The sequence below is a fragment of the Vigna unguiculata genome, chromosome 2 (assembly GCF_004118075.2).
Source record: "Vigna unguiculata cultivar IT97K-499-35 chromosome 2, ASM411807v1, whole genome shotgun sequence".
NCBI classification, from domain to species: domain Eukaryota; kingdom Viridiplantae; phylum Streptophyta; class Magnoliopsida; order Fabales; family Fabaceae; genus Vigna; species Vigna unguiculata.
This window is the reverse complement of record NC_040280.1, coordinates 20,751,380-20,776,368: the sequence shown is the minus strand read 5'-3', so window position 1 is coordinate 20,776,368 and position 24,989 is coordinate 20,751,380. Positions and strand designations below refer to the sequence as shown.

The following is a 24,989-nucleotide window of genomic DNA, read 5'->3' as shown; positions in this document are numbered from 1 at the left end:
CGGTTTGAAAATAAATATTCATATTTTATATTTTTCTTCTTAAAACTTATGGATTTATGCAATATTCAAATCTAAGTATTAAAACTTACATTATCTCACCCCAACATGTTTAAATGAATTTTTTTAAAATAATTACATATAAGATGCTTAATTTAAAAATTTATTAAGAAAATTTTTATATTTTAGATTTTGTAATTTAACAAATTAGTTTTGTAATTATTAAAAAATTAGAACATATGAGTAATTTAACAAAATTTAATTAAAAAAATATGAAAGAAAACAAAAATTTAAATTTCTTTTTCTACCTATCTTATAAGTTATATATATATATATATATATATATATATATATATATATATATATATATCATAAGTATAACATGTGTTCTATTATTAATAAGTTAAAATGATTTTTAAATAATTATTAAAAATAAAAAAATTCACCTATCTATATCTATTTTGTGTTACTATTCAAACATGATCGTTTATTTTATTTAAGTGGTACAAAAAGGAGGTTTGAAAAAAAAAAAAAAAAAAACCCCTTCTTTTTGCGCTGTAACGTGCTGGTGGCACCTTAAAACATTCAAACTCCAGAGCACAATAAAACAAGGACACAAAAGAAAACTTTCAGGAGAGAGAAAGTGAGAGAGAGGGTGAAGGGGTATTAGATCCTCAACCAGATCAAATTGAAATTCCTTTCATGGGGTTATTTTCGTGAACGAAAATAACAACCCTATTGCAGAAAAAGGGGATTCTTTGGTGTAGATTTGTTTGCATTGCAGAACCAGATACTCCATTATTGTTGTTATCACATCTATCTGTATCATCTTCTTGTTTCTGCTCTCATTGTGTTTGATTTGTGTTGTTTTTGTTGGTCCAACACAAGCATGGAGTGTGAGAAGAAGTACATGACCTCTGAGGAGCTGAAGGATCACAACAAGGAGGGAGATTTGTGGATCTCCATTCAAGGTAAGGTGTACAATGTGTCTGATTGGTTGAAGGAGCACCCTGGTGGTGATATTCCCATTTTGAACCTTGCTGGCCAGGATGTAACAGATGCATTCATAGCTTACCACCCTGGCACAGCCTGGTCACACCTTGAAAGATTTTTCACTGGCTACTACCTCAGTGATTTCAAGGTCTCTGAGGTGTCCAGGGACTACAGAAAGCTTGCATCTGAGTTTTCCAAAATGGGTCTCTTTGACACCAAAGGGCATGTCACATCCTACACCCTTTCAGCAGTTGCTGTTATGTTCCTCATTGTGCTATATGGTGTGTTGAGGTGCACTAGTGTGTGGGCTCATCTGGGCTCAGGCATGCTTCTGGGGCTTCTCTGGATGCAAAGTGCTTATGTTGGCCATGATTCTGGCCACTATGTGGTTATGACAAACAATGGTTACAACAAATTTGCGCAGCTTCTCTCCGGGAACTGCCTCACCGGGATAAGCATTGCTTGGTGGAAGTGGACTCACAATGCTCACCACATTGCCTGCAACAGCCTTGACCATGACCCTGATCTACAACACATGCCGGTTTTCGCTGTGTCCTCGCGCTTCTTCAATTCATTAACTTCTCATTTCTATGGGAGAAAGTTGGAGTTTGATTACGTTGCCAGGTTCTTGATCTGTTACCAGCACTTTACCTTTTACCCGGTCATGTGTGTTGCCAGGGTCAACTTGTATCTGCAGACGATTCTGCTCTTGTTTTCAAAACGTAAAGTGCAGGATAGAGCCTTGAACCTGATGGGGATCTTTGTGTTCTGGACTTGGTTCCCTCTTTTGGTGTCTTGCTTGCCAAATTGGCCTGAGAGGGTTATGTTTGTTATGAGTAGCTTTACTGTTTGTTCCATTCAGCACATTCAGTTCTGCTTGAACCACTTTGCTGCAAATGTGTATGTTGGGCTACCCAAAGGGAATGACTGGTTTGAGAAGCAGACAAGTGGGACATTGGACATATCTTGTTCCTCCTGGATGGATTGGTTCTTTGGTGGCCTGCAGTTTCAGCTTGAGCATCATTTGTTTCCAAGGCTACCTAGGTGTCAATTGAGGAAGATTTCACCTTTGGTTAGTGACCTTTGCAAGAAGCATAATTTGCCTTACAGGAGCTTGTCATTTTGGGAGGCCAATCAGTGGACAATTAGGACCCTCAGGACTGCTGCCCTTCAGGCCAGGGACTTGAGCAACCCTGCCCCAAAGAATTTGTTGTGGGATGCTGTTAATACCCATGGTTGAGGCACGAGAAGTTTTTAGAAAAGTTTAGGATTTTGTCAAGGTGCTTTTTGAGTTGTTTTTCCTCTTGTAAAAGAAAAAAAAAAATTCTTCTTGTGATTTTGCTAGCCCCCACTTTTCCAGATTGGGCTTTGAATTTAACTTTTTGTTAGGTGTGTGTAGAAATGGATGGTGATCCAGGTGTTACCACAGTTCATGTGCTTTGCATCAATACAAAATTCATATCCTATATGCCTTTTTGCCTTTTATTGGTTTTTGTCTTACCTTGGCATAGTTTCTTACTGTCTGAAAGTTATTATACCATGGTTGATCATAATAGAAGGTAGAAAGATTTCATCAGATTGTGTATGTATGTACTTTTGTGTGTGTTTACTGTTGTATCCATCAGTTGTTGGTCAGAATATTTCTTCTTTAATTCTGGTTTTGTTGGTGAGAGAGGACAGAATTATGGCAATATACGGCATATTGATATTCAAGCCATTTTCATATTCGGGCCATTTTCCTGTGCCTGAAAATAGAAGGAAAATGAGCTCTGTTCGTATGTCAATATAATAGCTCAACCCTTGTATTCCAAGTGAAGTTTTGTGTATCAATCAGAAGTTTGTTGGAAATGAAGCCATCAGAATGAATTTGACTTCTGCTATAAGAATGATTCATGCTGGAGAATGTGGCATCAAGGTTTAAAAGTGTTGATTCTCAGCAACAACTAAATCCCATAGGAAGCAATGCTTGATATTAGAAAGGAATGGTAAGCTAGAATGGATCAATTAATGTATTTGAGTCACTAAGAATGATTTTGTTTATGTAGAAGCTAGTTGGTATTAATCTGGCATAGAGAATAAGCAATTGAAATGGTGATTTCATCTATAGCTAGAATGGAGTAATGAATGTGTATGATGCCTTCAGAATGGATTTGTCTGGCTTCTACAAGAAGAATGCTTCATGTTGAGAAAACTTATGGAAGTGGAAACATATCCTCTGCTGTTTAGAATTTAATTTTAAGTTTGATCCAGTAGTTGGAAATTCTTCAACCTGAGCTTTCTAAAGTTGTTTTATCATCACAAAACATAACTCAAAGGTTGATATTTTGCTGTTGTAAAGGATTGTAGTTGGAAATTAATTTTGTGGTGCCAGCAACAGAAGTTGACATGCTTCATGGTGAGGCATTGTTGTAATGATTGATGTATTCCATTTTTCCTTGATATTATTTACAAGATTTAATCCTTTTTTGTGCTAGTTATTTGGTAACAAAGTTTAGATTTGGGTAAAAAAAAAAGTTATATGTTTCGTATTGATATACTCGCTCTGTAAACGTATTTCTTTGTAAATTTGCTTCAGGTGTACATTTGACTGTTGACTGTTTTCTTATCCAGCATGTTATAAAAATAGTAATATAACTAGTGTGGTTAAACTTTTTAGTAAACGTTTTCACATAAAAAATTAGAAGAAAAAAATAAAATAGGTTTATTCATCATCTAAAATTAATTTTATAAAATAGTATAAAAACTTTCTCTCATTAATTTATAAAAAATAATAACTTGCATAAACTAGTCTTATTTTTTTTTTCTCTTAAAAATACTTGTAACAAAATTTATCCAAACGAGCTTATAATAATAAATAAAATGACGTCAACATCAATATGTGTTGAGAAAACAAACTCCAATTAAGCTTGTAATTGAGAGAAATAGTAAATGTTCTTATACTTTTTTTATATACTATAAGAGAAAAAAAAATGTAACAAGCTTTTCCAAAATTTAAATTTAGTTTATTAACATGTGTGGAATGCAAAGATAGGAGGTGTGAATTTGTAAATTAGAGTTCGAAAATCAATGAAAAAACACAAAAAATCTAAGTAATAGTTTTTTGAAAACTTACCACGCAGCGTAGCAAATAAAATCAGAGAAAGGTGCAAAATTTAATATAATCAGTTATGTTGTTAATAAATACAATAAAACATTTATTTCAAATTTATAATACAAATATTTAAATAAATAATATTATAATAATAAATATAATTTAATATTTAATAATAAATATGATTTATTATTAAATAATTAGATTTAAAAATATATTTAATTAATTAATTAAACCTTTTTTATCTATCACACTTATCACACAATTCACAATTTTTTATAAACTTTTCGTTCATTTCTTTTAATTTCCATTATTCATCCTTCAATCCAAACAAATCCACTTTCCACTCTATGTTTTTTCAAATCCATATTTTTCACTTCTTCAAATTCATTTTTCAATCTAAAAGCCTTAAAAGATTAAAACATTAGTAGATAGATTCATAAATAACTTTTTGATATAAATGAGTCATTGAATATTAGCTTAGTTGGCATGTTAGTTTCTACGTTATTTCAAATTTCACTTAATGTTCCATTCACTTCTCGGTTAATGGAGTTTCCACATTTGTACAAATAGATTGTTTGTACTCTGATGAATATAATCCTCTCTTAGTGTATGATCTAGTCTCCCTATAACTTGTTTTTCTTATAGGGATTCCAATGCCATTATTTGATGAAGGAGAAACACTCATTTTCCTTCTCAAACTTTCATTGTTGTGAAAATTTTCATCAATACAATTAATGGTTGCATTTATGCTATGAACTTGTATTTGTAAGCTAAGCTGCTCAAATTTTATCTTCTCCAAGTGAAGGAGACTCATCTTTAAGAAAATGAAGACAAGCTCAATGGAAGGTGATTGTGATGCACTCATTCTAAAGTTTTATAGGGGAGAAGATTTTGATAATGAAAAAGAATTCTAGTATGAAGCCACGTCTATGAGCATCACTCTTTAGTACTTGCAAATAATTTTGATCCTTCAATAACAAAAGTTTACAATGGTAGGAAGAACGGGCTCATCAAAGAGAATAATGGTGTTAATTTAGATATTATTGTCGAAGTGCAACAAGGGCTTTGGGTTTACATGAGTGGTTATTTAGCAAGATTTCAAAGTTAACATAAATACTTAGATGCAAATGATCAATTATTTAAGAATATTTTTACATACATTTAAGTCTCATTCAATTGTGTCTCATGCCTAGGAGTCATGAAAGAGTAAGAAACATATCACTATATTAAGAGTCTAACTTACAAAAAAGACTTCTATGCAAGATGAAACATTATTCAAGAATCCATTTATATGAAAAAAAATCTAAGGACCTAGTAATCAATCTTTCAATCTTTCAAAGATTAAATTTGGATATTTAGTCTTTAAGCTTCGATGTTTACCTAAAATTATCACTCAAGTGTGGTCAATACAACAAAACTAGTTGCTAAGATAAAATTGTGCTTTACATTAATAAAAAGTGCTCTATAACAAAAGTGTCAACATAAAGTTTAACAATATTTGAAAGACATGACGCAAAAAATAGAGCATAAAGCACTAGATCGCAACAAATCTTTTAGTGATTCCTCTAAATAGAAGTTATGTCATGCATATGAGCTAGTCAGACATAGATAAGCTCATATGAGAATACATGATTCTTTCATTCTTTGGCTTCTAAGTGGTTAGCAATTTTTCTTTTTGCTAGACGATATAGAAAGAACAAGCTTAATTTATAAACTCTTCACTATTGTGAAGTTATCTCTTAGTAAAATGAGTGTTCATATTTCATATTTTTTCTTTTGATAGTGAACATTGTATAAACAACTTTATTTTTGTATGGTATGAGTAGAATAATGTACTCATTATTAATCTCGAGGGAAAATTAGTTGATAATCAGGAGAGACTGTATTTACTTATTATAAACCCACAATGGCAGTAAGAGTTGTAATAATTTTTTTTATTGGTGAAACCTTTTTCAATTAACAAAGAAGAATTAGATGTTGTCCATGTTAAGGGTGAACTAATATAAACCAAAGTGTTCATTGTTGCTTCCCATTATTTTATTTTTTTAACTACAACTGGTCATCATTAAAGTGCTTATATAAGCATTTATATACCCATTTATATACCCATTTATACACTACAAAAAAATATCATCTTATCGACAAAATAGTAAAATAGCATTTATCGACTAATTTTACTAATGGAAAAAAATTGTGTGTAAAAAAGAATTTAATGCAAAATTTTACTAATACATTTTATGATTTTAATTGCAAACAAAAATATTCATCAATAATGGATTCATCAATAAAATTCGTTGGTAATTCAGAACTTTTATTACCACCATTAGTAAAGTTCGATGATAAAATGGGCACAAAAAACTCTCGCACTTTAGCTTTGACCATGTCGTAGTAAATCAGTCGATAATAATTTTTTTCAAAAATTTCGTCATTAATGATTTTTTACAAAAAAAATGTCGATAATTGAATTTTTTTAAATTTGTCTGTAATTAAATTTTAAAAATTCATCGATAAATCTATTGATAATTGTATTTTTTGAATATCATTGGTAACTTTGTTGATAAAATAGACGTCAATTTTTTTGTCAAGTCTAATAAAATATTTGTTATAAATTAAATATATATGTGTGAGAAGAGGAAGAGAAAAAGGAGGGAAGAAAAAGGAAGAGGAAGAGGAGGCGATGACGACAACTATGGTGGTGGCGAAGGTGACAGTACTGGCGGCAGCAACAACTGTGACAAAGGAGGAGAGGAAGAGGAAAAGAATGAGAATGCAAAGGAAGAAGAGGAGGAAACACAACAATAATGGCAATGGTGGACACCACAACGATGGCAAAAGTGATGGAGGAGGAGAGGAAGAGAAAGAAAAAAATAAGAGAAATGAGAGGAAGAAAAACATCAAATCATAATATAATAACCGACGGATCTAGGCCATCGATAATAACTGATGATTTTTTTTTTGTCAGTAATTACTAAAAAAAAAATTTATTCATCAATAAAATTTATCAACGAAAGATATTTTACCATTGGTAATTTTGTTTTTTTTTTTTTAAAGAAATAATATGGTCTCTCCAAATGTATTCTCTCCTACTTGGAAAACAATTAATAATACATCATAAACCTATATTGAAGCGATTTGTTTCATATAATGCTTCAATCAAAACTATCTTAATATGATTTTTAGGATTTATAGTTAGAGCATTTAGAATTGAGTCCTTTATCCACATAAATGTAAGGTGTATTTTATAAGTCCAATATAATTGTTATGCTATTAGCAAATCTCAACTAATATTATTCCATTTTCGTCAAATATTTGAATATCTACGAAGGATGTGTTGCTTATATTTTAGGTTACTCGTCGAATTAATTAGTAATGATTTAAAAATAGATATAGTATTCACATTTTATATTTTTTCTTAAAATTTATAGATTTATGCAATATTCAAATCTAAGTCACATTCACATGTTTAAATGAAATTTCCTTAAAACAATTGCATATAAGATTATTATTTAAAAATTTATTAAAAAAATTCATATATTTTAGTTTTATAAATAAAAAAATTGAAATTACAAGCGATGACTTTTAAATACAGAAACTTAAAAACAAAATCAGAGCAAGTGAGTAATTTAACAATTTAATTAGAAAAGAATAGGAAAGAAAACAAAAATTTAAATTTATGTTTCTTCAAGTTTATTTTATAATTTTTATAAGTACATATCATAAGTATAATATGCATTATATTTACTTTCATTGATGGGTTCTCTTTTATAAATTTATCTATTAATTTTATTTACAAAACAAATGCAGAAAGAGTTAATATTATAATGGTTTTTTATAAAATGTTCACTCTAATAAATTGTTCACTCTAACATAATTCTTAAATTTTTGTATGATATTATAATTTTGCGTGTACAAAATATTACATAATAATTTATTTAAGATTTAAATGATGCATTTTTTATGATATAAGTATTTAGAGTGTAGATTATAATAAGTCAGTAATAGGTTTCATCTATTAGGCAAGGCAATGGATCAGGTTAAAGAAGATATCGTTAAAGAGATTAACGGTGACAAGAAATCGAAATGTTTTTCTATTGAAATTCTGGTAGCCACTAAGCAATATTTGATTTGAAGGATGCCGGATCAAATTATCCTAGTATGTTATGTTTGATTTTTAATATTCAAAATAAATATTAAAATTCATATCAAATAACTATATTAATGCGTATCATTATCCATAACAAGTTTGCTTACAAATTAAAATATAAAATTATAAAAAGTAAAATTAAAAAATATAAATTTAGTCTAAGCAAATGTTCACCCTAGAATAGTTATGTAATTATTTCTATAATATTTGAATGGTACATTTCCTATATAATTAGGGATGACCGTTTTGGCCCGTCCCGCGTTTTGGTTCGCAAAGTGCGGGCAGGGTTGGTTTGTCTCGCAGTTTAATTTTGAGTTCACTTTTCTAGTCCGTCCTGTCCCGCGGGTGGGCCTGCAGACCCGCAGGTTGGCCTGCATTTGTGATGACTGAAATTTTTTTTTGTGATGAGCAAAATATTTATTTTTATTTTTTCATAATAATTGATATTCATTTTCTATCGAAATAATTCCAATTAGTTTACCTAATCAAAGACCAAAAAAAATAACAACGAAGATTATAGTTAAAATACAATAGCAACATGTCACCTTACAAGACATCTACTTTAAAATGCATAAAAAGATATTCTATATTCAAAAATTAAAATCATTATCTTATATACAATGATTATACATAAACATAATAATAAAAATAATAAAAATAAAAAGAATTTAAAGAAACAACATGATTAATGATGTGAAAACTAAAAAAATGAGAACATATAATTTTGTAAGCGGACCAATCCGTCCCGCCCTACCTTTAGCACGTACGAACTGTGGACCTATACGGGATGGGTCATTGTGGGCCAACGAATTCAATATCCCAACCTACTCCGCGTTTTTTTGTGCGGGACTGCGGACCAGCCTGCCTGGTCCACCCCAAATTGCCATCCCATACTTATAAGGATAAATTATGATAATAAGTTAGTCACAGATTTCATATACAAGACAAGACAATGAATCATGATAAGAGATGTATGTAATTTATTAATGTACAAATTAAAATTTTGTTTTATATTTATTTTTAACTCCTTATATAAGAAAAGTGAAAATTTAAATTTAAATGATACTCGAAAATTAAGGGAGAGAATGATTAAAGATCAAATCCAAATTGTTGATAAAAAGATCAATGTTCTTCACTCTATAGGAGGAAAATGTTCTTGTTCATGTCCTTAAAAAATAGCTCATGTCCTTAAAAAATAGCTAATAAAAATCTTTTCGTTTTTGTTTTAAGTCTGATGAAGTATTAAAAAAAAGGTATGAATTTTACTAAATGTTTTAAGGATATAAAAATATATATTAACACTTTATACATCAGAAAATAAAGAAACATGACAAATATATATATATATATATATATATATATATATATATATATATATATATATATATATATATATATATATATATATAAAGTTATCACGTGGTTCTTCTTTATTGGATGTAAAAATTATCACTTCCCTTCAACTAAATTCACTCTTCTACCATTATAAATTTTAATAAATTGATTGAAATTTATATTTATATTTTTATTAAACAATTGAAGCCTAAATATCAATGATAAAACAAAAACTTAATATCATTTTCAAAATCAAATTTAACAAAAATTGAAAATTGAGGATATTAATGACCAAATAAACATATGAAAACAGAGATAAACTAATTATTGCCAACTTGACACTTTATTAAAAATAATAATAATAATTAACGTAGAATATGATACAATAAAAATAAAATAAAAAAGAAGAAAAAACTATTGTCAACCTGACACTTTATTAAAAAATAATAATAATTAATATAGAATATGATACCATAAAAATAAAAAGTAATAATATTTAGTGAGAAAGAAACCTAAACTCACTCACCATATATATTTTACATCTATATTTCACGTCATTTTATTTCATTATATATATATATATATATATATATATATATATATATATATATATATATATATATATATATATATATATTATGATGTGTTGCATAAATTTAGTTTAATGCCAGGACAACAAAAAAATTAAAATATTTTTTATTTTATGTGTAGTTTTATTCGATTCACAACCAGCAGACAGGAACAGTTTAGCATTCATCAAAAAACACAAACTGTTTCCAGACATAAATAGACAATTGTCGTTTTATTGTGTAATTTGCAAAGTATTTAAGTGGAAATAAGAAACTTGAATTCTTCTCCTTACCCCCTCTCTCTCAAGATGGATAGTACTTGTGAGTTAGATCTGGAGGACAAATCCGATCTCTTTTGAAAGAGATAACATCAATCTTGGTATTTAGCAAAACTTGGCAACCAAGGTCATATCAAGATTTTTTTCATCATTCATTGAAAAATTAAAAACTATCCCCTCTATGAAATGCTAGCTATTAGTATAAACAAATCAGAGTTACAAGCCACATCCGTCGTTAAGCCTCTGAATTGAGAATGCGATTTTGTATATCGGAGAATGTTTTCACATCAATACCCCATAACCTGTTTTTTACAAAAGAATTGAAATCATTGAGATACAAAGGTGAATTTAATATTATAAAAAAAATCATGAGATTTCTATAGAATTTTCTCCACGTAATATTTTTTTTGAAATTTTTTTTCTCAAATGAATCCTTTGATAGACGATAGATGAGTCAACTGAGACAAGTCTAATGATTATCTATGTTCTAAATGTTGTATAATAAGTAACTTTTCTGTTTAAGTACACACATGTTTTCTAAACTCTTTAGAACATCTAGTTTATTGATGCTGCAGTGAATCTTTGAACGTACTTATAAAGATTTGATTTGCTAATAAATTTCCTTTTAGAGTTTCTTATGCTAAAAAATGAAAATAAGTGTCTAATAATGGAAATTATGCATAATAAAATATTTAGTGTTTTAAAGCTGTAAAAATTATATAAAGAGTTGAAGACTAAAGAGAATGACTATTGAAAACTCCACCAAACACACTAGATTAGGCTCCACTTTTCTCAATTTTGTATTAGTTTTTTTTTCACATGAAAAACTATTTTTTTTAGGTTGATTCTCTTGTTAATTTACAATGAATTATGGAGATTTGTTCTAATCAAGTTTACTTCTCTAATTCTACACTAAAGTGCGCTTACATCGTATGCTCTTCTTGAATTATGATTTCTGCTATTGAAATTGTTTTTGAAAGTGCGCTTAACGCACATCTATCTTGTCCACTCACATCAACGGATTCAACATAATTCTCACATACTAGTCTCTCTTAAGGCAGCCTGATCTGCAAATCAGCAAAAAGTTATTGGTTGACCCTCTCACAATTGAGGCAAGGCTGCTTCACTATCTAATTGTATGGATTTTGTGCCCACGTGGCACCAATCATGCTCAATGCAATGAAGTCGATCTACTGATCATCTACTGCTTAACAAATCATATTATGATTGATTGGTCAATGATGTTTATGAAAACCATGCTCAAGGCAAGGAAGCTTACTCAATATCCTCTTCCATACTCTATTCTCATATCTCGCATATGTGAGTACAAATAGGTTCCAATCGAGGGGGAGCTTTGTCAAAGCACTTCTCTTTCTAATGAAATCTCTGACTCTTCCCTCAAGCAAATGAAAATTGTGCAATTTGGAGGTGGGTATGTTCATAAAGATGATGTTCCTAACTATGAAGATGATGAAGGGACTCCCTCACCAGATCTTGTCCATCGTCCAACCAATGTTGGTTCTTCAAGTAATGTTGCAACACGATCCTCCACCTCCTTAGAAGACCACATTCTTGGTCTGAACCAAAGACTTCAAGACTTCTTCCTTCTATCTACATCTCACCATGAAGAGGTTCTTAAATCCATCGGAGAAGTCAATACTAGGATCTCCAATTTAGAAACAAAATTTGATGCATTCACTCATGATGTTGATGACATGAGTGAAGAATTTTAAGGAGAGCTAGTTGTTCACTTTACTGTTATTGCTTCTTGTGTTATGACCTTTTCTTTGAATAACAATTCTCTATGTCATATTTGTCTAGTGTGTTATTTATCTCTTTCATAAACCTTTTTTATCTTCTGATCAAAATAGGGGGAAAAAATTTAAAGGGTTGTTTCACTATTAATATTTCTTTCCCATAAGTTGTTTAAATGCAGGAATTTCAGAAACTTTAACCATATATTTGATCGTCATAAAAAAGGGGGAGATTGTTGACAAAAGAAAAAGATTGATTAAAAAGATTTTGATGATGATAAAGATACCGAAGAAAATACTTGAAGATGTTGAAGACAATATATTTTATGTTTAACGTTCTTGTTGTAATAGGCTTAACTTTTTCTAGTTAGGTGTAAGATTGTTAGAATAACAGCTAGCTCGCAACTCCTCTAAGAAAAACTAATTTTTTGCAAAAATTAGTATGGTAACTAATTACCAACTTATAATAATCGATTATCAACTCAATTTCTATTTTTCGAAAATCCAATTAAGATAATCGATTACAACGAATGATAATCGATTACCACTGGCAGTTATAACTTGGCTCTTGAAAAACGACTCGAAATAATCGATTACCATTTCTAGTAATCGATTACCACTAGCAGTTATAAAATTATTTTTTTAAATTTGTACATGAGATAATCGATTGCCATTTTGGGTAATCGATTACCACTTTCGAAAATCACTAGAATAATCGATTATCTTAAGTGGTGATTGGTTATCCTTGGCAGTTTCAGTTAAACTCTTCATTTCTAACTCAGCTTTCGAAAATCTCTCTAAATAAAACTCAGTTTCCAAACTTCAAACTACCTTTTTAAGATTCAGAGTTCTTGTGTTGTGACTGCAAAATGTTAATCTGTGAGATTCTTAAAAATAGCTTTGAAAAGCCTAGTGTGAGTGAGCGATAACTTTTTCTAAGTTCTTAAAAGATTGAGTGTTGTGTTGTTGCTAGGAAAGTTGGTCATCCTCTGTGTCATCCTCTGTGTGACTCAGGGGGAGTTTTTGTTCATCTCTTGTGGTTGTTCAAGAGAGGTGTTTTCTAATCCTTACTCTTTTATAATTTGTTTGTAATAATCTGATTATTATAGTGATTGAGTTAATCTCTTTGTTTAAGAGATTAACAACTGGATATAGGGTCTTTTGATCCGAACCAATATAAATATCAGTGTGCATCTTCTTCCCTTAACTCTTTATTTGTCTGCACTCGCATTTAAAGTAGCTGTGATTTTAAGTTAAACCTGTTAAGTTTTATAAAAATCCAATTCACCTCCTTTTGATTTTTTGACCTCTGATTAGTCATTCCGCTGCACGATACTAACATATCTTCTTGGTCTACTCTCCCAAAAGAATATACTATGATATATTATTAATAATACGATTACCAAAACTAAACTAAACTAATTAATCATAAAATCATACCACATATAACAAAAGTTTTACGGTGTCCATCTTTATGTTTCTCAACATTGGCAAAGTAATTTATCATTATATACATAGCAACAAAAATTAATAAATTAACCTTTCTTTCCAATTGTTTACCCCAGTTAATTAACATTGATTTTTTTAAAACCACAACAGTAATTTTTCACTTCATATATCCAGTTGGGGAAGATTCTCTTAATAAAATATAATTTGTGGAAAAAATTCGACTTTTATATCAATATAAACAAGGGATATTTACTTCACACAAAAAGTTCTTACCAGCAATCAATCCCCACGTTATTGGCCCCCAGTTTATCTGCCTTTTCATCATCTCCAATGTGTAAGGCTTTGCAAGCCTCTACATTTACTTCATCTAAGAACCGGAAAACATTAGAACATAGTTTTGCTGCAGTCTCAGAAATTATACTTTCAAATCTTCTGTTTACAGCTAAATAGGGTGAAAAGGATTCAAGTCACATAATCATTTATTACCTAGAGCAGCTTGGAATATTCTTGAATCTGGTTTTTCATATCCGACCTCTGATGATATAATGACAGCATCAAATCTGAGGTGAAACCAGAAAATGATACATTGAAAGCTATGTATGCATCAGAATTTGTTAAATTTCTTCAAACTAAAGTTCAACAAGCAATCTTAGTCACAACACATTCAAGGAATGACCGATACTCACAGATTTAAGACATTAAGATCCTTCAATAGCTTCCTTAAGCGGTTGTCAAAATTGGATACAACAGCCATCTTAACTGCGTACTGCTTGTCACGTTAGTAAGGACTAACTTCAAAGTAAGTAGGAAATGATAACGTTAAGTTTTTGACAATGTTACTTTTTTTCAGATAACAAGAGATAATTGTTACCTCCAGCATCCTTCAGAAGAGTAATTGCTTCATGAGCTCCATCCGGAAGATGCCACGCATCCCCTCTTGCATAGTACTGACAAAATCAAAAACAACACTTGAAGTTCAGAGACAAATGTTGAAACACTCTCCTCTCAAAAATTGTTTTATCTTTAGTCGATGTGGGACTTCCAATACACCCTCTTACGCTGATGCATGGGAATAGAGATGGGTGATTTGATAGCAGCTCGATATAACGGGTGGAATAAAATGTCCAAAAAATCTCGTTAGAATAGACATTTTTTTTTTAAATAATGGCTCTGATATCATGTTAGAAAAGTAAACTTTAAACCTAATTCAACCCCATAAAACCGACTTGTAAGGTGAGGTTTGCACCCCACTTATATACTATGAAATTGTCTTATCTCTAGTCAACGTAGGATTTCCAACAAGTTAAGCAATAATATCTAGAAACAACAAGAAAAAGACCAAAAACTACAACCTTAAAATCTATACATCATATAATATGGTCATATTACAAATGATTTCAAAAAGATTAAATTGTTCCGAAAACCTATAATTTCTTTTTTTCAAAAAGATTAAATTGTTTCGGGTAGAATCATTGTAAATTAGAAATGAAGGTAATTACAAATAAAACAGTCTGCTGCTAAGAAAGGCTACCTCATAAACTTCCTCAAAATAGTCCTCATCTCCACAACCAGTGGCTTCAGAAACTACAAGTTTCCAAAATGGCCTCCCATCTCCCTGCAGTGAAGTAAAGAGTGTATATTACTGCCATTGCATTTTCAAATTACATGGTCTTTAGTTTGCATGTCTTGTTGAAAGAAATTAAACATGATGCTGGTAAATAGGTAAATAAATGGAAAAGCAAACTGACATCAATATCTTGTAATGGCAACAACCTAAAGTTGGTTTCAAAGTGACATCCTAGTCAAGAAAGTATGTCAAATCCTGTAAACTTACAACATTTCTCTCTTTCTTTCCCTTATAGACAACAGCAAGCTTCCCGGTAAAGTTCATTTTACTAAGCACATTTTCTAAACACCCATCTTTCTAGAGTAAGAGTGCAGTATCTTGAGAAATACTGAAAGAGAGTTATCGGAAACAAGGACGCAGAACAGAGAAACATCAAAACATCAAAACTTAACAGGCAATCACACATAACATTAAAAGAAAATGATCAAAGGTATGGCACAAACCTGGTACCGTAGCTTTTCAGGCCACGGAGCAGCAAATGCTCTCTTAAATCCTTGCTTTATCTTAGCTGGATCCATGATTACTCCTGAAGAAAGTCATCACAAGCGTGAATATTCAGACGGATAAACATCTCAGACATAGATGGAAAATATTGATAATATTAACAGAGAACCTTACAGTAAGAGTGACATATGAGAAAGAGAAATGTTTTTTAACAAGTCTCTCAGGCACATTCTTTATTTTTGGCTGAAATTAATAGGAAATCACAATCTAATTTCTCATTTAATAAATTCAAACTCATGAATTTCTAGTTTCCAATAAATTTTCACATAGTTAGTATGCTAAAAGGGGTCTGTTACTGATAGAACGAAAGAGCAAGAAACACACCATATTTGGATCCAATAGCGGCATAAGTGTCCGCAACTGGCTTTGCCAATTGCAAAAGGGTACCCCCAGCATCCAACAACAATGCATCATATGCCTTCTTCCCACCAGTTCCTTTGATGTTGCCAACAATACACAGTTAAATTCAGCATCATTAAATAACAATAACATCAGCAAAACTACATAACGTATTAGATAATTTTTTTTGGAGGTAGAACAAACATCTCATTTCGAAATTATCAAGGAAAAGATGAATGAGTGAAAAAAGGAGGTTCCTTTACTTGCCTTTGTTGATGGGCATTGAAGAAATTGACAGAGAAGAATAGCGGGATTTGGCTCCGAAAGCTCTGAACAGTGCGTTGGTGTGGGAGCATCTCATCAGAGCAGTGTTGTTCATCATCTTATTCCTCTGCTCTTCTCTCTCGTAGCTATCATTTGTAAAACCCAAAAACCTACCGAAGCGAATCTAACAATTATAAAAAAAAAAAAATAGGGTAAATTATAATTTGTTCTATTTTTTTAACAAAATATCAATTTGATTTTATTATTTTATTTTATTTTAATTTAATTTCTATTACATAATTGAGATATTAAATTGATTAATTTAAAAATACAGAAATCAATTAAGATACCAAATTAATAATTATATAATTTTTAATATTCTGCACTAGTTTTTACCGATTATACAAACGTTGGTTTTATACAAACTTATTAATTATTAACTAACTGGATTTTATTCGATACACACCGATTCTATTTTTTTAAATCCTGCTATTTTGACATGCGTGGGAGATATTTAAATTTTGACATTAACCCGTTATTATAAGCTACATGACGAAAAAAATATTTAAAGATAAAATTTAATTATATTTTGTTTAAAAGTTAGTCTGATAAAGAAAAGAGAAGAGTCACATTAGACGTTAATCATCGAAAATATTTTAAAATAATTTAAAAAATACATAATTAAAATATTATTATAGGATTATTAATATTTTTATAAAATTTTAAATTATATTGATAAATATTTTTTGTAATTAATATCTATATGTTTTTATTATGAATTAATATTTTATTTAATCAAATTTATTATGATTGACTATTTAAATTATAAATATCTTTATAATAAAGTTATCTAACAAACACTAAAGTTCTCATAAGAGTATTTAGTATTTTTTTCTATATTATTTTTTTATAATTGTATTTATATCATCCATAATTGAATAGTACAACCACTCATCCTAAGTGATTTCAAATATATTCTGCATGTTTATGTACAATGACATTTTAGCTTAGCTAGAATTGTTTCACTGGAGCAAATATCATCCTTGCTTAAAAAAAAAAATGAGTCATATAAGATTTTTTCTTTTGGAAGATTTTCAGTTAAGTAAAATCACTTCTAATTGAATTCGTTCCTCTCAGTTCACTTTAACTTCAGCAACCAAAGTATCATTCGAGGAAAAAATCTATAAACTAAAAACCTACGTAATGTGTAATGCTATGTTCGTTTCATATTTTGTTTAATGTTGTTCAGTGATGTCAAAGACAATTATGTCCATTTGGTAAGTTGCTTGCTTCAATCTGTTAAATCACGCTCCCTTAGAATGAAACTGGTAAGTTCACAACTAATTTTCTTATGTGACAAGAGTTTGTTTGGGAAAAAGATTAAGCACTGATTAACCTGTTAGTATTTTTCTAGAAAACATAAAACCTTATTCGTTATTGAATTCTTACTTCTTCTTTTTTTGTTTGCAAACAATACTTGCTTTGGTGGGTATAAAGTCTCAATTCTTTTGTTTAGGTTGTTGTTGGTCAACAACATTACCATTTTATTTCTTTTTTTTTAATTCAAATAGAATTGTTATTACTTTCTTGGTGATGCCTCTGCTCACTCTGCAATTTCTTCCTTTATGCATACAATAATTTGTCTGATGGATATTGTACAATGTTCTTTCTTTTTGTGTTTAAAATTTCAATTTCAAATTCTGGTACAACATTCTCTTTGTTCACTATTTTTATGAGTCTTGAATGATCTTTATTTGAAGATAATCTTTATCTGTATATGTATTCTTTTATTGTTGGTTTATATCATCTGATGAATGCAGGAATATGATTCTGTTGAGAATAAATTTGGATCTCAAAGAAAATGAGTTATCTTATTGGGAGAAAAACTGTCAATGGTCAGTGGCTGAATATTATTGATTCATTTTTCCCTGACTTTTTCAAGTTTTGGGAATTCAAAAGTCAGTGGTACTCGGTCATTGTGTAATTGAAATGTTATTAAGTTGTCAAAGTGGTCATAAAATTACTATGTTATGACAATGTTTTTCTATTAAATGATTTACGCCTATGATCCTATACTTTTGTTTTCTCTGTTGAATACAACTTGGATTTTTGCAGGTCGAGTTGTAAAGACTTATTGATGAACAAATATTAGTCTTGATGTCAAGTAGTAATTTTAGGTGGAATCGATTAAGAAAAGAAAATTCTTCGAAGATCGATTGAAGGATAAATTGGCAAGATTAGAGAAAAAAAAAACTGAAATGAATCACATGGAAAATGGGAGCAAGCATTGGAAGAGACAACATAGAAGCTTATTGAGAAAGAATGTGTGAACAAGCTTTGAAGGAAAGAGAGAAGTACATTTCAAATATGTGAAAAGATGTTTTAGTCGTTCTTTTTTTATTATATAGTGATAGTTTGATCGGTTTCTTTTTACATGCTTTCAGTTATCTATTTTTATATTTTTAGTAGTATAATGTGACGATACTGATTGAAATGATGAATTAAGTAAAAAAATTGATCAAAATATCATTTTTTATTATTTTACATTATTTTATTTGTGTATTGGGTTTGATTATAAAGGGAAAATGTTAAACTCTAAAAAATGACATTTTATAAGTGATAGAGGTTTAAAAATAGTGAAATTCAATTATTTTAATATTAAAAGATTTTAATACAAATAAAATCGTTCTAAAAGAGTTTCATTATTTAAAAACACATTATGTCTCTAGAAACTACTTTTCTAGATCTTTCTGACATCTCTCTAGGAGTTCTGTCTTTCTGATCGTCTGATTGAAGAACCGAGACTGTAGGATCGATCCTCTCAGCGAGATGTTCAAGTTGGACCGATAAGTTTTTTCGTTATTCTAAGTTGAGTTTCTGCCCTTTTTTTAGTCTAATTTTGTTTTCGGTCGCATGTGAGGCATCGTCTGCTTGCATGCGTCGTTTTAATCATCAGTATGAGTATCTGTTGATCAGTGATCATAATGGTATGTTCTTATTGTTTTTGTAATGTTTTTATGTGTAGATAGAAGATCACGTGGAGTTAGAAGCGTTTGACGTTTATAAAGCGACTTAAGCAGGATAACAAATTAGAGAAGTTAATAACTTTTAGAGTTAGTGAGTTATATCTTGTATGATTGTGAAGTATTTGATATGCTATGATGATTTATTGATGCTTGTGATTGTGGTATGTTGATCTTTTAAATGATTGAATTGAAATTGATTGTATTGTTTGAATTTAATTTGTAGGAACTGTTGCTCAAATTTAGAATTGGTTATTAGTTAATTCATATAAATGTTATACTTTTATAATTTATCTGTTCTTTGACTTTATACACTGGGTCTTCTGTTTTGACTCATATATTGAAGCAATCATATTTTATATATTTTTAAGTTTCTAAAATTGGGATAAATTTTTTTAATCCATGCATTTTTAAATTGGGTTCTTCTATTTATGTTTTGGATTTTTTTTAATTTAAATTATTAAAATTTTTAAAGTCCATTTACAACTATTAACTATAGAAATTGTTAAAACATTTTTCATCAATTAATCAATAATTATTTTCATTAATTATTTTGAATTTATTTCATTATTTTACTTTATTTAATCATATTTTGCTGAATTAATAATAATAATAATAATAATAATAATTACCTATATTTTTACTAAGTAATATTTTTCCAAAATTCTCAACTAGAAAGTATAAATAAACAATTGAATATTTATATCATATTTTAATCAAAGTTGCTATTGTTTAATAAAATTATATATGAATAAAACATACAGATAAAAAAATATATAAAAGAGATTTTTATTTCATTATTGAAATGAACAATTGTTTTAAAAGGACATTAATAATAATTCTCTTTGTATATTGTAGTATTTTTAATTTTTATGAACTAACTTTTATATAATTTCTTTAATATTATTATAAAATAGATAGTTTTATTTATGAAATTAGAAAGTAAAATTTAAATATAATAAAAAACATTTAAATTTAGATTACCATAAATATTTTGCCAAATAATTATTCAATGAAAAAGTCAAAATAACTTTTTATTTGATCAATCTATTTTAGTAACTTATAAAATATTCAAATCAGCTTTAATTAAATTATAATTAGTGTTTAAAAATAATTTTAAATAAATATCTAGATACCTTTTTATGTTGATTACAAATTATTCAAGATTTTAATTTATAAATAAAAGTTTTAAACATTTAATATATATATATATATATATATTAATAAAATTATATAATAAATATATTACAATTTTTTCAAAAATAAAATTATACTTGCTGAATATTTTACTTCTAATTATATCAATATATTAATTAATATAATAAAATTAAGTACATAAATGAAACGAATAATTGTTTTAAAATGACATTAATATTAATTCTCTATGCATATTGTAGCATTTTTAATCTTTATGAACTAATTTATATAATTTCTTTAATATTATTATAAAATAGATAATTTTATTTTATGGAATTAGAAGGTAAAATTTAAATATAATTTATCAAATAACATATACTACATGCAACATACAAATTTCAAAATTATTTTTATTTAATAAAAATATTTAAATTTATATTATCTTAAATATTTTGTCAAATAATTATTCAATGAAAAAGTCAAAATAAATTTTTATTTGATGAATCTATTTTAGTTACTTATAAATTAAAATCAGCCTTAATTAAATTATAATTAGTTTTTAAAAATAATTTTATTTTAAATAAATAACTAGATACTTTTTCATGTTGATTACAAATTATTCAAGATTTTAATTTATAAAGATAAGTTTTAAACATTTTATATTTATATATGTATATATCATTATTATTTTTTAAAACAAAATTTGCCTAAATATTCAATGAAGAATGATTTCAGCAGTCGCGCCAATCGAAATCTTCCCGCAAACTAAATGCGCGCGCGAATATTCAAATGGGTATATCAAGTTATTTGGATTCCATTTCACGATCTCTTACTCTATTCCCGCCATTATTCCCTCTCTAATCCCATCCCTTCAAAATCGGAGTTAGTGTCAGCGTTTGGGATCCAAACCTAGGATGGACGTTTCGGAGCTGGCCAAGAAGCTCGATCTCTCCGATTCCAAACTCGTTGTCCGAAAAGCCGCTGAGATCCGTCGCCTCTGTGATGTGCAGTTCGATTCCTCCGTCATAGGAGTCGTATGTCCTGATCTCTTTCTTCTGTCCTGTATCATTGATATCCCTTCGATTCGATTCTGAAGCTCTTTGTTTGGTTTTCTCAGGGCGAAGTTGCCAAATCTCTTATTTGCTTGGAAATCGCGGCCACAAGGCTCGGTGTTCTTTTCGACCGATCTTCTGCTGTGAGGCTCAGTGGAATGTCCGAAAAAGCTTACATCAGATCCTACAATTCTCTCCACAACGGCCTTGGCGTCAAGTTCGTTTCTTTTCCCTTTCTCTCTTTTTCAGCTTTCATTTTTTAAAGCTTTTTATTCATGAAATGTTTGCTTTCATTTTCTAAAGCTTTTTATTCATGAAATGTTTGGTTGGTGTTTTTAGGACAAAGATAGATGTGAGGGAATTGGCGATTCAGTTTGGTTGCGTTCGTATCATTCCTTTCGTTCGCGACGGTCTCAAGCTGTGAGTTACCATCTGCCACGTGTTTGATTAAATGCTAAAATGCTGTTGAAACTTCATGTGTTGCTGAACTTTGTGCTATTATCATGAAGGTATAAGGATCGCTTTGTTTCATCTTTGCCGGCTTCTCGTCGTGCAAGTGCTGATTTCACGCGTCCAGTGTTCACTGCGGTTGCTTTTTATTTATGTGCTAAAAAACACAAGGTACCATTAAAGAACTTATTTTGATATTACATAGCTATAGGTGGTTATCTTAAGATGTTGATTGTGTCGAAATTTTAGTATTATTAGGTAACTTTGGTGTATAAGTCCTTTCAGAACGGTTTGCAACCGTAATTATTGTTGCAATCTCACTGTTTTAATAGTACAAATGTTGATAGTGCGTTTGCCTGTAATTTTCTTCAATATGAAGGATTGCGAGGAATGTCATGAACTATTTGTTTTGTTCTGGTTTAAGTTGTGATAGGGGTTGTGTTTGTGTTGCAGCTCAAAGTGGACAAGCTGAAGTTAATTGAGCTTTGTGGTACATCTGAATCCGAGTTTTCAAGTGTAAGTGGCTGTATGTGTAGTCCATGTTGAATGTGCGATTATTTTATTGTATTTTCAATTGAGTGGTGTTATTGATTTTGAACCGGGTGTGAATGGCCGGCCTGCTGTAGGTTTCTGTCACCATGAAGGATTTGTGTCATGACGTGTTTGGGGTTGCAAAGGAAAAAAAGGATGCTAGGGAAGTGCAATCAAATCGAGGTATGTACTTTTCTCTATTCAGTAGTTGATTGTAATGTATTCTGAGATGTGAGCTATTCTGTCCATTATTTTAATATTTACTTTGCATTGAAAATTTGTTTTTGTATCCCACTTTTTTGCAGATTTGCTTGACGCTTTGCCAAGTAAAAGAAAAGCTGAGGATGGAGGTTATTTGTCCGATGATGGTCCTGAGGTACTAATGTCTAGCTTCTCTTTGTAATTTGCAGACATTTTGGTTACCTTGTGAAAGGGTTTTTAACCCTAATGTTTTATAGACATTCAAACAGCCGTTGCATAAATGTACTGTTGTTTTGAGTTAACCTGTTGGTTCTTAAATTATGAATAAAATTCTAAGGTGTGTTTTTATACAATTCTTTCACATGTAGCTCAACCTTAAGTTTTCTTTTTCAACGCTCATTGTTTTGAAGCTCGGCTTTCTCAACTTTCTTCAATGTTGACGCAACACATTGTTGATGCCTTTCTATCTTTTATTGTCACTGTCTTTTTACTGTAATTCTGTGTTGCAGTATTAAAAAGACTACATCTTTCTAGACTGAATCCATTAGTATCTCCTTTTGTTTGAAAATTGTAACCATTAACTATCATTTACAAACATAGTTGCAGAGTCCTAACTTGGGTAATTGACTAATTGTTCCCAAAGTCCTTTGTAAGTTAAAACCAACATCTGACCGGAGATTTCTTAACTCTTTCTTCACTTGCTATTGCATAGTCGATACATGGTGTACTTCACACAACAAACCGGGTATAGAGTTAGGTGCGTTACATGGAGCGTATAGGGTTAGAGTTAAATCACTGACTTGGATATTATTGAAGTACCCGCCAAAGGCTTACCTTTGTTCGCGTTCGCATTCTTGTGGTTTTCTTGAGATACGATAATACCGGCTGGCTCTCCAGGGCAATGTCTCCTCCATTTTAAGTTTGTGCTCAATATTCATAAGTATTTGCTTATTGTATAGTGTCCTCTCTATTCAGCAAAGGGTCTCTGTTAGTTGTTCCATCAAATTATAATGATTTTAATTTGGCAAATAACTTGTTGAGGGATAACTGTGGCCTCAAATGTATGTACCAGGAAGTGTAGTTGAATTATTTATGTTCTCCAAAATAAGTTCACTACAATCTGGTCTCCATCTTGTATTTGGTTTAAAAAGTGATGATGGTCACGATTAAATGCAAGATCTATCCCATGCGTTTTAATCCTCTAGTGCTCTTGTTTTCTCATCATTGTGCTGTCTTGAAGGTGCATTTAGTACTTTTGTTGGATATTTGCGGTAGGGTGTGGTTTCCAAATTTTATGTTGGTATAATTTGACTGTAATTCAAACTAACATTTGTGTTTATACAGCTTTCATGTTATAAAAAACGCAAGCAAATGGAAACACGTGATTATGAAAAGTGGAAATCCTCAGTAGTTGCATCCAATCAGCAAAACAAAAAAGAAGGTATTGAATCAATATTTGGATTTTCTCTTTATTGGCTAAGAGCCAAAAATTCATGATGCTTGACCCTGTTTACTTTCTCACTTTTTGTAGCTCCTTGCAAACGAACCAAACAAAGTCGTCTCAACTTTATTAAGAAATCTTCCGATACTCAGGAATTAGAGGCCATGTGAGATGGTATTGCTATGCCTTATGATAATACATGATTTTGTTAGAAGTTCAGCACATTATGAGAGATGGATGCAGAAATATGACATGTATTGATGCCTCTACAATGGAGCTCAATTTTGTTTAAAAAATGTATTTTCTGGAATTTCCAAAGCAGTAGTGTACAGTAATAACTCTTTTCAGGCCGGAATTCCAATTTTCTTTTCTTTTCTTTTTCTATCAATGTTAATTAGCTTTTAAACGGTTTGCTAACAGTTTGTACATGCGAAGAAGTTAATTCCTCCATTACTCGACATAACGATTTGACTTTTAATTTTTTATTTAGTTCTGGATTTTATTTTTAGATGGGCATACCTGGAGGCTTGCATGATAATATTAATAATCATTGTAACAGCTGGAAACGTGATTTCTAACATTCATTGCTAAACAAATTATTCTATTAAGACTTAACTTTATTTACACGTTGACCAGTTGAAGTTTGATATCTATTATATATGTATGGCGTCACGGAGTATTAGTAATTAATATGTGCAAGTGGAATCTGTAGAAGGTCAAAGATGTTTAGCATTATATGCATTTCTGGGAGTGTTTATAATTTAGTGGTTAAAAGAAAGGATGTTATGAGTAACAATAGTTTAATGA

General features: G+C 29.9%; 3 protein-coding genes across 4 annotated transcripts; 2 read left to right on the top strand and 1 right to left on the bottom strand.

The window, feature by feature from the left end:
* The first annotated feature begins 586 nt into the window (after nt 1-586).
* On the top strand, nt 587-2,475 carry LOC114173894 (delta(8)-fatty-acid desaturase 1-like). Its single transcript, XM_028058562.1, has one exon. It carries the CDS (start codon nt 887-889, stop codon nt 2,228-2,230), a length of 1,344 nt encoding a protein of 447 aa, XP_027914363.1. The 5' UTR covers nt 587-886; the 3' UTR covers nt 2,231-2,475.
* Nucleotides 2,476-10,336: 7,861 nt separating this feature from the next.
* Nucleotides 10,337-16,522, bottom strand: LOC114170504 (haloacid dehalogenase-like hydrolase domain-containing protein 3). Of its 2 annotated transcripts, none has more exons than XM_028055997.1 (9): nt 16,351-16,522; nt 16,069-16,179; nt 15,684-15,766; nt 15,145-15,228; nt 14,485-14,560; nt 14,300-14,372; nt 14,100-14,173; nt 13,887-13,980; nt 10,337-10,712 (listed from the first exon to the last, which is right to left on the bottom strand). In XM_028055997.1, exons 1-9 carry the CDS (start codon nt 16,463-16,465, stop codon nt 10,646-10,648), a joined length of 777 nt encoding a protein of 258 aa, XP_027911798.1. In that variant the 5' UTR covers nt 16,466-16,522; the 3' UTR covers nt 10,337-10,645. The 2 variants fall into 2 exon arrangements, with proteins under 2 accessions (XP_027911798.1, XP_027911805.1); XM_028056004.1 differs by lacking the exon at nt 10,337-10,712 and adding an exon at nt 11,207-12,021.
* A 4,761-nt stretch (nt 16,523-21,283) lies between these two features.
* On the top strand, nt 21,284-24,671 carry LOC114173152 (origin of replication complex subunit 6). Its single transcript, XM_028057398.1, has 9 exons — nt 21,284-21,541; nt 21,625-21,776; nt 21,899-21,979; nt 22,069-22,180; nt 22,463-22,525; nt 22,636-22,723; nt 22,846-22,916; nt 24,086-24,182; nt 24,273-24,671. The coding sequence occupies exons 1-9, from the start codon at nt 21,422-21,424 to the stop codon at nt 24,350-24,352; spliced, it is 864 nt and encodes a 287-aa protein (XP_027913199.1). The 5' UTR covers nt 21,284-21,421; the 3' UTR covers nt 24,353-24,671.
* Nucleotides 24,672-24,989: the final 318 nt, after the last annotated feature.

Bases quoted from the DNA above. Each gene is read 5' to 3' on its own strand.
- LOC114173894 (XM_028058562.1), top strand. From the start codon at position 887: ATGGAGTGTGAGAAGAAGTACATGACCTCTGAGGAGCTGAAGGATCAC.
- LOC114173152 (XM_028057398.1), top strand. From the start codon at position 21,422: ATGGACGTTTCGGAGCTGGCCAAGAAGCTCGATCTCTCCGATTCCAAA. The intron at 21,777-21,898 runs GTTCGTTTCTTT...TGGTGTTTTTAG, and splicing joins CACAACGGCCTTGGCGTCAA to GACAAAGATAGATGTGAGGG. The intron at 22,181-22,462 runs GTACCATTAAAG...TTTGTGTTGCAG, and splicing joins TATGTGCTAAAAAACACAAG to CTCAAAGTGGACAAGCTGAA.
- LOC114170504 (XM_028055997.1), bottom strand. From the start codon at position 16,465: ATGATGAACAACACTGCTCTGATGAGATGCTCCCACACCAACGCACTG. The intron at 15,767-16,068 runs GTGTGTTTCTTG...GACTTTCTTCAG, and splicing joins CGCTATTGGATCCAAATATG to GAGTAATCATGGATCCAGCT. The intron at 14,561-15,144 runs GTAGCCTTTCTT...TGATTTTGTCAG, and splicing joins ATTTTGAGGAAGTTTATGAG to TACTATGCAAGAGGGGATGC.